Here is a 14,579-nt window from a genome sequence, read left to right on the forward strand (position 1 = left end):
TTATCTATCCTATCGTACAATACAGCATGGAATTGTGGACAAAGTCTTATCCAACGACAACAAAATATTCTAAGTTTTGGGTCTGAGAGGCTAAATCTCATTGAATGGTGGTCCGTGGCTCAAATGATAGAAAAACATAACGGGCCTTGATATGGAAAACCTTGAAAACCACAGCTGGCATAATATAATAACGGGACAAAAGCCTCATGGTTGGCTGACTGCAGTCCTTCGTCCTCGCCACAAGAGGGCAAGCGCGTCTAAAACACCATTGGTCAGATGCACTTGTGCCACGGCGCTGCCAGCCAATAGGGTTATTTTTCTATCACCCTGCTTCCGGTGTATTTTTAAAGCCCAATTGCTTTTGGTGCGTTTTTATTTTTGTATCAAAACAACTACAACGTTTTAAAAAATGAATAGATTATTTGGACGGGGGACGCCGAAAGCGCCTCCTCCAAACCTATCGGATTGCATAGGCGGTGTAAGTATGGATCGGTTGATGCAAACCCATTGTTTAATTACGTTTTTATTATTGATAAGTTCCTTCTGATTTATTTATTTTGATTTTGTGCAGAAAAACAAGGCAGTCGTACATTAGCGTCACTTATAATATATAGACAGATCCAGACCAGACGTTTGTCTTATCTTAAACATTATTTTTCCCCATTTAAATATTTAAACCATTTCAACCCATTTCCTTTACCCTAAACCTATTGATTGATTGATTGATTGATTGATTGATTGATTGATTGAAATTAAATTTCACAGTATGCAGAATGGGTACATTTCAGACGAAAACACAGACACCATGATAAAGCATTACACTTGTTTACAACAGGGTCCACCATTTTCCACTTCATCCGAACATTAGAGACGTACAAATACAATCCTATAAAAAAAAAAACAGGAAATCACCTATCATCATAATTATAGCCACCTCACCATAACCACAATGTAGGCCCAATAACCTAAACCTGTCATAACTACTGTAGATGTTTTTATTGTAGATAACACTACTATAATAATAATTTTAAAAATAAATGGTCTCATGGCGACCAGAACTATGTGCCCACATATTTTCTCTGATTGTTATTATCTTTTTGGTCACCACAAAAGGTAGTAAAATGTGGTGTGACACACACACACACACACACACACACACATGCACGCGCACACGCACACATTATGTTATTGGCTAACATATTGATTGAAATTTGTATTAACAGTTTGTTTGATTGATTGATTGATTGAAGAATTTATTAACAGTTTGCAGAATTACAGTACATTTCAAGCACAAACTCAATACAAAGGCTGTTAACTGTGAGTGGACGACCCAATTAAGCATTACACTTGACTTGTAGAATGGGTACAGTTCAACGAAAGTACAGGTTAATACAAGATCTGCCAAGAGGATAAAACCAGAAAAAGGCACTAAGACTTGTTTACATAAGGGTCCTCCATTTTCAATTCATCAGAACATTAAATGTTCTGATGATAAAGACATACAGATTATACACTTCTATGCAAAATAACTATGAGTTTAATAGGCATATGCCTTTTATTTCTCTCATAGGTTGATGCCAGGGCAGAGTCTATTGATAAGAAGATTGCCAGAATTGATTCAGAACTTGTCAAGTACAAAGATCAAATGAAAAAGATGAGAGATGGTCCTTCGAAGGTAGGACGCTACGTCGCTACACCTATAAGCTTTTACAAATGTGATGTTTTAAAGGATCACTAACCTATCTTCATATAATTGGTCCTCACTAATGTTCATGATGATAAAATAGCACAATTATTTTGAGAACGGTGAGAACGATGGTCTCGATTTTGGCATTGCAACTTTTTAGCAATAGAAAGCCTGCAGTTTCTATTAGCCTGCATTCATTCCCCCATCGATGATGTCACTGGTGGACAGGTTTCTGAACTGCCCACAGCCCTCCTATAAGACACAGACCGAGTAGAAAAGAATTGTGCTATTTTATCATGATCATTATTAGTGAGGACCAATTATATGAACATAGGTTGAGAAGTGGTGAAGTGGTCCTTTAACCCAGGGGTTCTCAACACGTGGGTCGCGACCCCTCGGGGGGGGCCCGGAATTATTGTGGGGGGTCCCCAGATGATTACAAAAAAAAATATGTTTTGCAACTGAATGGCTGGAAAATGGAAATTGAGAGTTTACATTGTACACATAGTGCATGCATAAACTTTCCTTGATTATATCTGGTTTTAGTATAGGCCTATGTATGATATATTTTCTCTATTATTAAGGTTATTGTAGCGGTCAATTTGTATTGGGAGTGGAGAGGGGGGGGCGGGGCGGGGGTCGCGAGACATGGCCAAAGCATTTCCGGGGGTCCCCAGCCAAAAACGTTGAGAACCCCTGCTTTAACCTAATAATGTATGTCTTCAGCGATCAGAAATGTAATTGAATCTTCTGTTTTCATATTGTAGAACATGGTGAAACAGAAGGCAATGAGGGTCCTGAAGCAAAAGCGAATGTGAGTCCTGCATTGTCTAAGTTACTCCTATGCATTCCCATAAATGTCCCAATATTTTAACATTTACCGGTAGATGTGATCGATACAGTTAAGTACCATAGATAGATTACAATTATACTCGGCAGTGTCTCAGCGGTAGAGTGGCCAGTAGAGCAGCCGGATGGAAACCATGAGGTTCCCGGTTCGAACCTGAGTTCCCCCAGAGTTAGGGTCGATTCATACTCCTATTTTAGAGCCGAATAAAAGTCGATTCGGCTCTGTAGAGCCTACTATGTGACGTCATTTGAGGTTCGGGGGGGGGGGGGGGGGGGTACCGTCCTAAAGTCGGCTCTTCGGTGCTACTGAAAATTTCTGACGAGCCGAAATAATTTCGGCACTATAGCGCCGAAACAGCGGTAAAATAGGAGTATGAATCGGCCCTTAGTGTCCAAGTGTCCTTGAGCAAGACGCTGAACCCCTAATTGCTCCCGATGTGCAGGCCTTGCATGGTTTCCTCCGTCCATCTGTGTGTGAATGGGTGAATGTAATGCACAATCTATGTAAAGTGCTTTGGATAAAAGCGCTCTATAAATGCACCATTTGCCATATCACCTCCTCAACAAGCTGTGGACGTCCTTTAAATTCCCGCTATCCTGTTTTAGGTATGAAGGTCAAAGGGATCAACTGGCTCAGCAGTCTTTTAACATGGAGCAGGCCAACTACACCATCCAGTCACTGAAGGACACCAAAACAACCGTGAGAGAGTCCATTTAATTTAATTTCATTTAACCCATTTTGACCTGGGAACGATTCTGCAAATGTCTTCTAAATCCTGACTGTTTTCTTGAAAAAGCTATGTTTTTCTATGTCAGTCGTTCTCAAACACTTTCATGTCACTTTTCATGATTCTTCAAAAATAGCAGACCTACAAGCTCGTAGCGCGCCACTCGGTGGCGCGCTATGAGCTTGTAGATCTGCTATTTTTCAATAGCTAAAGCATAACATAATGCTAACACCAAAAGAGATTCCCGCCCAAAATGGGTTAATTCAAAGGTGCTTTATTGGCACGAGACAACATGTTACATTGCCAAATACATTGCCAAAGCAAGTGTCGAAATATAATAAAATACAGTTAAAAATGGGGAAAGTATACAGTTGGAGCATTTTGTAAACAGAGCTATGTCACATTGCATCGTAATATACATGTTATACACTGGTAAAGAGCTTTTTTGAAACAAATAGCTGCAATTTTTTTGCAGTCACTTTGCGACAAATAGCAGCATTTTTTCTCAAGACTATTTAAATGCTATACAAAAACCCCTCAGATTTAAGATGTGTTTAAAGGTAGCAGTTTACATGTGCAGTAGGTCTATCTAGAGGTCTACTCGGTACAGATAGTAGTCCTTAGGGTGCTTGTATTCCATTGGCTAACCTTCTTTTGTCGCAACAGTTCACAAATCTTGCTGCTGTGTTTGCACATTGTTGTATTTCGTTTGTTGAAGTAGATTCAGTCTGGAGCTGTCCTCCTAACAAAATGTGTACGGTGCAATATAAACCTTTTATATGTGAAGAGACAGGTCATGCTTAGCCTGACACTCAGCTTGAATGTTCATTTGGTTTCAGTGAATCGCCAGAACATATTCTTTTTAAGGGGCGTGGCTAGCGATTCAGGGTTGGAGCCAGGCAAGGCCATGCTGCCTTTTAATTCTCCTGGGAAGCTAGAAAGGAAGATGCATTCCTGTTAACTTACCAATAATGAAATATATCTAATGTAGCCTATAATCTCACATGTCTTTTCTGTTCTTAGGTGGAGGCCATGAAGATTGGAGCAAAGGAAATGAAAAGAGCATACAAGGACGTCAAACTGGACCAGATCGAGGTATCTAATCGTTGACAGTGTTGCCGTCAATTCAGCAGTGTTCGTTACAGCACATACACTGTACAATAATGTTAGGAACAATTCAATTATTTTTTTGTAACAATCTTCATTGATAATTTGATCTCTAACAAAGAAAACTTTTTTTTAAATACAACTAATCCATACCTGGGGATGCACGTGCCCCAACTACATGCAGTCTTGGGACTGCAACCACAACTACAGATCCCAGATAGCCCATGGCAATAAACCATGGCAAAATTGCTTATAATAGTTTACATTTTGGACAAATGTATTTGTATTTAATTTTCTTCATATGCCAATGATCATTGCCCATGTGAGGTTTCATATCCATTGGTCAACCCACTAATGAGTGGACAGAGATTTCTCTATTTTATAGTAGTATTAGAGTTAGGATAGAAGAATGTAACGACTAAAGTGTGGTCTCTTTTTCTTTAAAAACACTTGACTTTCACGTTTGTTACTGCAGAATGATCATACAAATGCCTTCTAAATCTTGACAGTTTTCTGAAAAACCCATATTTCTGTCAGTCGTTCTCAAACATTTTCATATCAAGGACCCCCAAAAATATATGTAATTGCCCGCCGAGCCCCATCTGAAGATATGTTGTTCCAGGGACCCCCCAGGATCAAAGATTTGAGTTAAACATGTTCGCTCTGAAAGAATACATTCAAACATTTGGGCCACATTTTCATGATTTAAAAAAAATAGCAGACCTACAAGCTCGTAGCGTGGCACTCGGTGCCGCGCTATGAGCTTGTAGATCTGCTATTTTTCAATGGCTAAAGTATAACATAATGCTTAAAACACCAAAATGGGTTTTAATAAAGACAAGGCTGAATGAAGCTGAATAACACTTTAGCATCTTTTTGTTTCCAGGATCTCCAGGACCAGCTGGAGGACATGATGGAGGACGCTGGCGAAGTACAAGAAGCTCTGAGCCGCAGCTACGGGACGCCAGAGATCGATGAGGAGGATCTGGAAGCAGGTACTGTATGCCTGTCTGTCCAGGTCAAGTCCCCAGAACGGCTGTCCAACTGTGAAGCTGCGTTACCCTACTACTGGGACTGCAGCATGTTCCAGTAATACGCCTGCAGGTGGTCTTACACTAGCACCACACACTACAGGATAATCGGGCCCGATTATTTCATGCAGCACACACTACACGGTTTTAAAACTCGGGCGCAGCACACCCAAGGATTCTCGGCCCTGAGGGAGTGAAGAGGGGACGAGAGGAGAGGGGACGAGGAGAGGGGGGTTGCGGGGGCAGAGCAAATATCAAACATTCTTGATCGAGCCGATCCCGATCGCAATGTGAGCGGCCCCGAGCAGATCGGAGGGATTACGATTGGATCTTTTATACACTCACACTAGACGATAATTTATGCCCGAGAATCGCTCCCGATTGAGTCGGGCACCCCCCGGGCGTAAAAAATGCCCGATTATCGGCTAGTGTACGGCCACCTTTAAAGGCGATAAAGCGATGGACGGGCATCGATTGTGATTAATCTGCAAAATCTGCAAAAACAATTCTGAGTTGAGTACACTATGCATAAAATAAATTAATTTAAGGTTAAATGTGAACACTAGGGATCCCCTGATGCCCCAAATGACGCCCCTGATATCAAACCCAGGACCTTGACATTAAGAATGTTCCTGGGAATAGACAATGAGGGGTGTATGCTTGCGTTTTCAGAGCTGGACGCCCTGGGAGATGAGTTGCTGCTGGATGATGACAGCACCTACCTGGACGATGCTGCTACCGCCCCTTCTATTCCCGAGGGAATCCCCAGCGACAGCAGCACAAACAAGGTGACAACCTCAGTGGAGCTGACATCAGGGCTGGGGGGAGAAATAAAAAGTTCACCAGCTGGTATTTGGCCTCTTGGTCAGGTGCTTTTTGACATCTGATGCAGAAAGTGCCCTTTCTCGTACCATGTTAACGCAGAGAGAATTATCATTACCGATATACTCTGCCTATCGGTATGCAACTTGAACAGGGCTTACCGTAGTTGGAAGTGTTTTTTTAAACTTGTTTTGAGTGTTTTCGTGCCATTTTTAATGTTGAGTCTACATGGTCTGCATTATGCCTGAGGCATCACATTCTCCCCCAAAGATGTCGCTTGAGAATATCAAGAATATTTGGAGCACATTTTTTACATTTTGCTCACTTGAGAAACGGAAAATTCCCTGTTTGATCCCCGGCTCAACCCTCGATTAGTGTTGAAGTGTCCTTGAGCAAGACCCGTAACCCCTAACTGCTCTGCTCCTGATTAATCTGTTGGTGCCTTGCATGGTTTCCTCTGTCGTCAATGTGTGAATGGGTGAGTGAGTGAATGAATGAATGATATTTTGTTTTTTGACATTACAGTCCTTCCTGTTCATCATATTACATCTTGCCTGTAATACATACACAACATAAATCAATATATGTACAGTGTGAATATAAGTGTGCCATATCCTCCCAGTCACCTACTGCCGCTTGGCCAAAGGTGATACCTTTAGGGTGAGCATGTGTTGATATGTGTTGTCTCACTGGAAGTAACCAGACCGTACGTGTATGGATGATTTTGCTAACATGCTTTGTTTTGGTTCCAGGATGGTGTTTTGGTGGATGAGTTTGGCCTGCCACAGATACCAGCCACATAGAACTGAAGACTGGAGGAAACAGCTGCACTTCAACTGGAAACACTTTTATATGTAGAGTAACATTTATACATGCAAAAAAAAAAACACAGTTTGACCTGAGAACACTACTGTATGGAAGTTGTCTTGGCGTTGGGTTGTCTGTTGTTACTACTACCATGCTAGCATGTGGCTTGTAACATACACATACCATACAACATATTTTGTGTAGTTATCACCTTTACATCTCATCCTTGATTTGTCATTGTGTTCATTGATTGATTGATTGATTGATTGATTGATTGATTGATATTTTTATTTCACAGTATGTAGCATGGGTACTCTTTTCTCTGGGTACTATTTCAAACGAAAGCACAAGTCAATACAAAAACAGCTACTTTTTTTATTTTATTATTATTATAATTTTTACCCCACGATTTTGTAACCCATTTTTCACCCCTGTGTCAATTATCTAATGTGATCCTGGGCTCTACACACCCTCCGCCAACCTTGTCCCCATATATGGGGGACATGGGGAGAGCAACGGACTTGAACTCATGTTTCCTTCATGCCTGAGTGTCCAAGTTGCTCCTTTACAAAAACTGCTACTTTGAGGACGAACCCTAGCCTGGGTTCCAGCCAGATTCCACGGATCTGAAATGTCACTGCGCTGAAACTATGAAAAGCACTAAGAGTTGTTTACATCTGGGTCCTCTATTTTCAATTCATCAGAACATTTAAGGACGTACAAATATACACTTCTATGAAAAATGTTTTGCTCATCGACAGTATTATTAGGTAGGATTAATGTATTACTCTTTGTTGTCAATGTTTTTACTTTGTTTTGTTTTGTTTGTTTGTTTGTTTGTTTGTTTGATTGATTTCATACCAGAGTTGTATTCCAGTGTTGAATACGTGTGTCATTTGAAACAAACAAAAATAAATTTTAATTTAAAAATCGAGATCTATTTATTTACTGTAATAAGCTATGACATGAGTGGAGTGCATTTCATGTTTCTCTTTCACCCCTTTTGCTTGATATAGTTTTCTTGCTTGGCATTTTGGTGTTTTGAAATGGTGACATTTTCTTTTTATTCTAACAGTAATTAACATATAGCATAAAAATATCTAAAACATAAGTAATGTGCTAAACTAATACCATTCAAATATGATTATAGGGGTCCCCAGTTCAAATAAATGTATTGTGAGGGGCCTGAAAAGGTTGAGAACCATTGCTTTTTAAAGAACGTATTAGTACACTAATATTTTATTTGTCATGGTGGATGTGTCATAACACAATAGCACAATAATCACTTTTATAAATGGCATTGTAAAAAATAATTGCTAGATTTATTGATAGTAGTATTATCTTCCAAGCAACTTTGACGCAACATGTACTGTACTGTCAACCTTGCCAAAAAGAACAGAAAGGATCTTTTAAAAAGAACAGAAAATATCTGGTCTTTTTTGACAAGCGACACCGGCTTCAGTTTCCTGTTACACATCCAGGAAGTTGTTAGCCATTAGCCACAAAGCTAACAACAGCATCAAGTTGAAGTTATTGCTGCAGTGTGTGTGACAGAAGGACTTCACTGAATAGAAATGGCAGAACAATCGATAACCGTGACAGTAGCATGCGGTAATGCAATATTCCCCCGTGTAATACATACTAATGTCTAGGAGTTACTGCACTACATTATGCAACAATGTGTTTTAGAAAACTATACTGCTCGGAGGCTATGCGCGCGGTACGGTACCAGTTCTAGCTAGCTAGAAACCTAGCATTGTGTTTAGAACAGTGTCTTTTCAACCCTTTTCGTATCAAGGTCCATTATTTATTCGGCATCGGAGCCACACGGACCACCATTTGATGATATTTAGCCTCTCAGACCCAAAACTAAATGATATTTTGTTATCGTTGGATAAGATTGTGTCCTCAATTATTGTGGTACCATTAGGAGAGATAACAGGCAAACGTTGATCAAAAATAAGAATTCTTCTACATTCTCTCTAATTGTGTAGAGTAGACTTCTTGTAAATTAGGTAATGTAGATGTTGTGAACAATAATTTAACTCTTGAGAGCGTAAAATGAAACCAAATGGACCCGCGACGGTCCATTTGGTTTCACTTTACGCTCTCAAGAGTTAAAGATCTATAAGGGTCCATTTGGTTACCAACTCTCCATTCTTTAGGGTAGCATGTACAGTCGCTCCTTTTCCATCTCGCCCCACTACTCTACCTAGCTGTAAATAACAAACATAATTCATGTTGGTGATTATATAAAAGGTATTAATTAGCCTATCATATTAATTTATCATTGTTAAGTTCACTCTGTATATCCACGGGCATAATAGCATGATGATGCCATTACAAACTTAAAGCATGGGCTACATGGAAGAAATGTGTTTAATAAAACGAAATTAACTGCTCTAAGGTCCGAAATTAACTTAATTAAGCAGTCACCGTCTCTGTCTCATGTTGTTCTTTCTTAATTTTACATTAGAGATCGACTACTATACAATCAAATAAATCTGTATACAAGATGATTTCACATTTCAGAGAGGGAGGGAAATACTAAATTAACTGTTAACTACATTAACACATTTCGCAGGGGCGAGTTGGTAAAGGGGCGAGTCGTCTGGTATTCTCATTTAGCAGGGATTTATTGATTGAAATATGTATTAACAGTTTGCAGAATTACAGTACATTTCAAGCACAAACTCAATACAAAGACTGTTAACTGTGAGTGGACGACCCGATTAAGCATTACACTTGTTTACAAGAGGGTCCACCTTGTTCACCTTGTGGGGACCACCTGGAACCTGTCAAGGCCCACTGCATGGTGGTCACGGACCACTGGTTAGAATATTTCTCTGATGGTGGGCTTTGAAACATGATTTGACTGAGAAGTGCTGGAGTGGTGTTTCATCTGTACCTCCCTGGCCTGTACTTCCTTTGGTTATAGGCGCTACAAAGCACAGCATCACGCTAGCGGGACAGGATGGAAATGAACCCCTGCTGAAGGAGCTGTCTGAGGCTGTCACTCAAGTCACAGGAGTTCCAGCACCTTCACAGAAGCTCATCTTCAAAGGTAGTGTGCTTTCCACTTGTCTTGAGCCCAATATTGTGGCAGAGCTAGCAGAAACAGGAATTTAAAAAAATTCTAGTGTTGCATTTGATGTATTACCTGTCACCTGAGGTAATACATCAAAATGCATAGACATAGAAATCTATATCATAGGTAAACCAAGAATCTATCATCAGTAAACAGTATAAAAAAACAATAATCTGTAATCAGAATTTCCTTTGTCATTGCACAGTGTTGTGCAACCACATTTTGTAGCAGTCTTGACGGTGAATTAACAATTTAACATACTGTAACGGTACATTTTAATATAACATTAAACTAAATTGATTTAATGCATTACAAGTAATACGCACAAGTGCAATTCGAACGTTAACTGGTTGCTCTACTGGGGTAGCGAAAGTTTAAGGTGCCCTAATGTTGTCAATTAACATAATCGTCTTGGTATGTGTTATACCACATTGCAGGCAAATCACTGAAGGATATGGAACAAAGTCTCTCCAGTTTTGGAATAAAGCAAGGCTGCAAACTCATGATGATTGGAAAGAGGGTAAGTTCTGTGCAAGTTGAATTGGTTTCATTTGGTGACACTACATAAAAGAACACAGTAGCAATAGCAACCCAGTAGTAACTAGTAAACAGTAAACGAAGATTAAAACAATAAAGCCCAAGGGCTTATGTTATTTCCATTGTGGTCATCTTCACATAAACACATTTACCACATAACAAATTAATACGTAAAAAAACGGAATCTAAGAAATCAAAGAAATGAAGTGTTCTATCAACATTGTAATATTCATGGTTTATAATGTTTTAAATATGTTGGCCTGTGGGTCATTTAAAGTGCATATTTTAACGTTGAAAAACATTCAGGTAATGGCAAAGGGATTATGGATAGGCCTATTATATTTTGACTAAAAACGTACCAGAAAAGTAAACGCTCCCTAGGAATCCTAGGATTTACCTATTTTGTAGCCAATTTTTAAGAGCTCGTAATAATAATAATAATAATGGATTTTATTTATAACGCACTTTACATTCGTCAGAATCTCAAAGTGCTACAAATGCAAAAGATAAAAACATACGTTTTTTTAAAGGTGCTCAAGAGAAGCACGCTAGGGTTATCTGATGTGAGACTGACTGCTGTCAAGTACTGACATCTGCTTTCTGGACAGAATAGTCCAGAAGAAGAAGTTGAACTAAAGAAGCTCAAAGACATCGAGAAGTCAGTGGAACAGACGGCCAAAAAGCTGGAAATGGTCGACGGAGAGTTGACAGGTCTCAAGAATGTAGGTGCACATTTTGTTCATTTAAATGTCCATGTATTACATGGACGTAAAGAGATGACACTGGAGTATAAGGAATAAAGGGGTGGAGTTATATACGTTTTATAATTCCTACTCCGTTTTGAACGTGTTATGTTCTTTTTTTTGTCAGTGAGGCTTAATTTTATTATATAGGGTGTACCAAAATCTCCTGGAGGGGGCGTCAACATATGTGTCACGTGGTAGCGGCCGCCATACTTGCTGGCTTGTCTGGTTTGTTTACATTGAGCGACTATCCGTGTGCTTGTATACGTTCTTTTTTTAAACTGACCTCACAATGGTGCAGACTTGCTCAGTAAATAAGTGCCACAGCAGGTCACGTCGAGGAAATGAGCCAGAAAACGTAATTAGATGTTCAGCTTTCCAGCATGGAGACAGCATCAAGGAACCCAGATTGACGAGTTTACAAAAAGACGTAGAATGGCTTGGATCGGCGCACGGGCGCAGAGACATAATGTTCAACAAAGTATCTAAGCACAGCCGTGTTTGTTCACAACATTTTCCTTGTCCTTGTAATGTATTTGGGCCCGACGTTCTTTCTATCCACCCTGGTGTTGGTTCACTATGTTGTCGCCAAGAACGAGCTTAATATTTACAAATACATACCACCGTCACTCTATTCTGAGTGATGTGGGCTAGAATTTAATGCCCACGAGAGGGCCGTCCCAAGCTTTTCAGACGCCGCCCCCCTCTTGGTGACGTACACGTTCTCACACGCTATTGCACTTATTTTAATTTATTTTCAATAATGAATAACTTTAAAGCTGTTGTGTTTCTTGGTGCTGCAAACTCACAACATGTCGTTGTGAGCTTGTCCATCTGCTATTTTCAGTTTCAATGTGTTTTTTCTCCCACAGGGTTTCCTAGCGAAGGATCTTCAGGCTGAAGCGTTGGGTAAATTGGACCATAGAGTGAAAGTGGCATCCGAGCAGTTTATGAAGATCCTGGAGCAAGTAGATTCCCTGGTAATCCTTCAAAACCGAGCCTTTTTTTTTGCAGATGGGTTACCAGATTGATTACATGTAATCTGTGCAATAGCTGCTGCCGTCACCTGTTCTTTGGCTGGCATATTCAGAGTTCAGACTGACTTAGCCTGGCTAATAAGCCAGACCGAATCAGCCGTTGGCCAAAAATAAAATTGCCTTCCGGCGGATTACGGTCTGGAGAGGCTCAATTGTACACCCATTTCCTACACCAGAGAACTGGTGTGGCCAATCGGGACACGGTATGCAATATGGGCGGGCTTTGGTACAGTGACGTTCAACGCTTGAGACCTTTGACTGACAGTAGCTCTGACCAATTGCGTCAAAGAGAAAATGTTTGAACCCGCCCCCCGGGAAACAAGATCCATACACAGCATCTCCAGCAAGTGTTTCCACGTGTGCTTACATCTACTGATTCTAACTTTTAACATCATCTCTTGATATGGGAACCTCTCAGTTAGTGGTAGGAACAAGCTGACTCAGGTAGTGAACCAGGCCAATAAGATCATGGGAGACAAACGGATGCAACTTCAGTACAATCACTCCATAACAAAAAAGGCAATTCCGGTATATTATGACCGTACCTACCCCCTTCACCCTTGAACTGCTACCATCAGACAGGACTAGGGTCGGTCCCACACTCTGCTGTGGATATTTTAAACAAGAACATTTTAAATCTGCAACACATAAGAGTGTAAGATCATTGTTACTCACGCCTCACCTATGTCATTACCATCCACCAATGGAGATGGAGATCAACAATGACGAATACACAAATCCGATTTGATCACTTGCAAATAAGTGTGGAGTGGACACGAAAGTTTGTATTTGAGAAACAAATTGGATTTACTTGCAGTCTTGTGATTTGATATCTGTCCAATGACCTTCATGATTAAACCACACTGTTTGTTCTTTTAACAGGATGTGCCAGAGAACTTTAACGATTGCAGAATGAAAAAAAAGGGGCTCGTGAAAACTGTGCAGGTTAGTGTTTGTAACTCAATGTAACACATTATTTGAATGATAAATGATGATTTATTGAATAACTATTGACTATTATAATTTTGTTTCCTCAGGACTTTCTAGCCCAGTGTGACAAGATCGAGGCTGGTATATCAGAGCACCTCGTAAAGATCCAGTCCAAAAGTTTAGCCCTGACAGACTAGGGCTACTACGCATTCCCATGTACTGTACATTGCTCTGTGAGCAGCTAAAAACTGTACTGAATGGCTTCAGTTCTGGAGCAGGTCTTTGTCTATTTATTACTGTGCGTGTGTCGTGTGTGTGAATGCAAGAATGCCCTGAAGACAATGAACCGCATGAGACAAAAGCCTGAATGTGAACAGTGATCATGTTTGGTGATGGTTGAGCACCACCTCTGAAAGAGCATGGATGTCTTAGGTTCTCAGGGACAGAGATATGGTGCTCTCTGAGAGGCTTTTTACCATAAACCATAGAAAAGGATCAGGGTTTCTTTTAATTTTGGCAAAGCGTGCTGAATCTCAATGTACTGTAAATCTGTACCTGGTTTCTTATGGTACAAGAACATCCAAAACTCACATTCATAAAAAAAAATGTACATGTTACCAATTTGTGTGAAGGGATACAGACAAAGAAGTCATTTTCACAGTAATGCACCTGTCTTGTCTTGCGAAAGTAATTTGGGAAATGGATTTGTTCATGGTATTTAACAACGTAAGCCCTATTTTATACTTTCAAAAAAATCTTCAGAAGTTTCCGGCTATGACATGCCCAAAGTATTGGGGACACCAGTGTGAAAGTGGCTAAACTACAGCAAGGGTCAGTGCCAAACCGCAGTAACTTATATCATGAATAGCCAGGCATACATCTATGCATATTATCATGCTGTATAATATAATTACACATTTTCTCAGTAATTTGTGCATTTGATCTTACAAATTAAAATGAATTTGAGAGTGGTTTGTTTCTTTGAAGGCATGACTCCATAGCGATTGCGTTTTGTGCAGACCGAGTGGTCTGCACAAACTGAATGAGGGGATGTATGAGTATACATCCCCTCAGCTTTTATTTAAACAATTTGAAATCACATGGATGACATTTCACCTTAAAACTAATCAGCAACAAAGGATTCAGCAAAACCAAAGAGTTGATCATTTAATTCCAGCGTTTGTCATACAGTACATATTTACTAGCTTATACA

The 14,579-nt window shown here is 40.0% G+C and overlaps 2 protein-coding genes across 2 annotated transcripts; both read left to right on the forward strand.

Moving 5' to 3' along the window:
- The first annotated feature begins 352 nt into the window (after window positions 1-352).
- On the forward strand, window positions 353-7,955 carry LOC306921471 (charged multivesicular body protein 5-like). Its single transcript, XM_079498604.1, has 8 exons — window positions 353-478; window positions 1,571-1,675; window positions 2,455-2,501; window positions 3,143-3,236; window positions 4,288-4,359; window positions 5,258-5,366; window positions 6,075-6,190; window positions 6,977-7,955. The coding sequence occupies exons 1-8, from the start codon at window positions 410-412 to the stop codon at window positions 7,025-7,027; spliced, it is 663 nt and encodes a 220-aa protein (XP_079354730.1). The 5' UTR covers window positions 353-409; the 3' UTR covers window positions 7,028-7,955.
- Window positions 7,956-8,489: 534 nt separating this feature from the next.
- bag1 (BCL2 associated athanogene 1) lies at window positions 8,490-14,525 on the forward strand. Its single transcript, XM_079502885.1, has 7 exons — window positions 8,490-8,642; window positions 9,970-10,095; window positions 10,557-10,639; window positions 11,265-11,378; window positions 12,272-12,379; window positions 13,319-13,381; window positions 13,474-14,525. The coding sequence occupies exons 1-7, from the start codon at window positions 8,606-8,608 to the stop codon at window positions 13,561-13,563; spliced, it is 621 nt and encodes a 206-aa protein (XP_079359011.1). The 5' UTR covers window positions 8,490-8,605; the 3' UTR covers window positions 13,564-14,525.
- The last annotated feature ends 54 nt before the right edge of the window (window positions 14,526-14,579 follow it).

This window comes from Electrona antarctica (genome assembly GCF_951216825.1).
Source record: "Electrona antarctica genome assembly, chromosome: 1".
In the NCBI taxonomy this organism is placed as follows: Eukaryota; Metazoa; Chordata; class Actinopteri; order Myctophiformes; family Myctophidae; genus Electrona; species Electrona antarctica.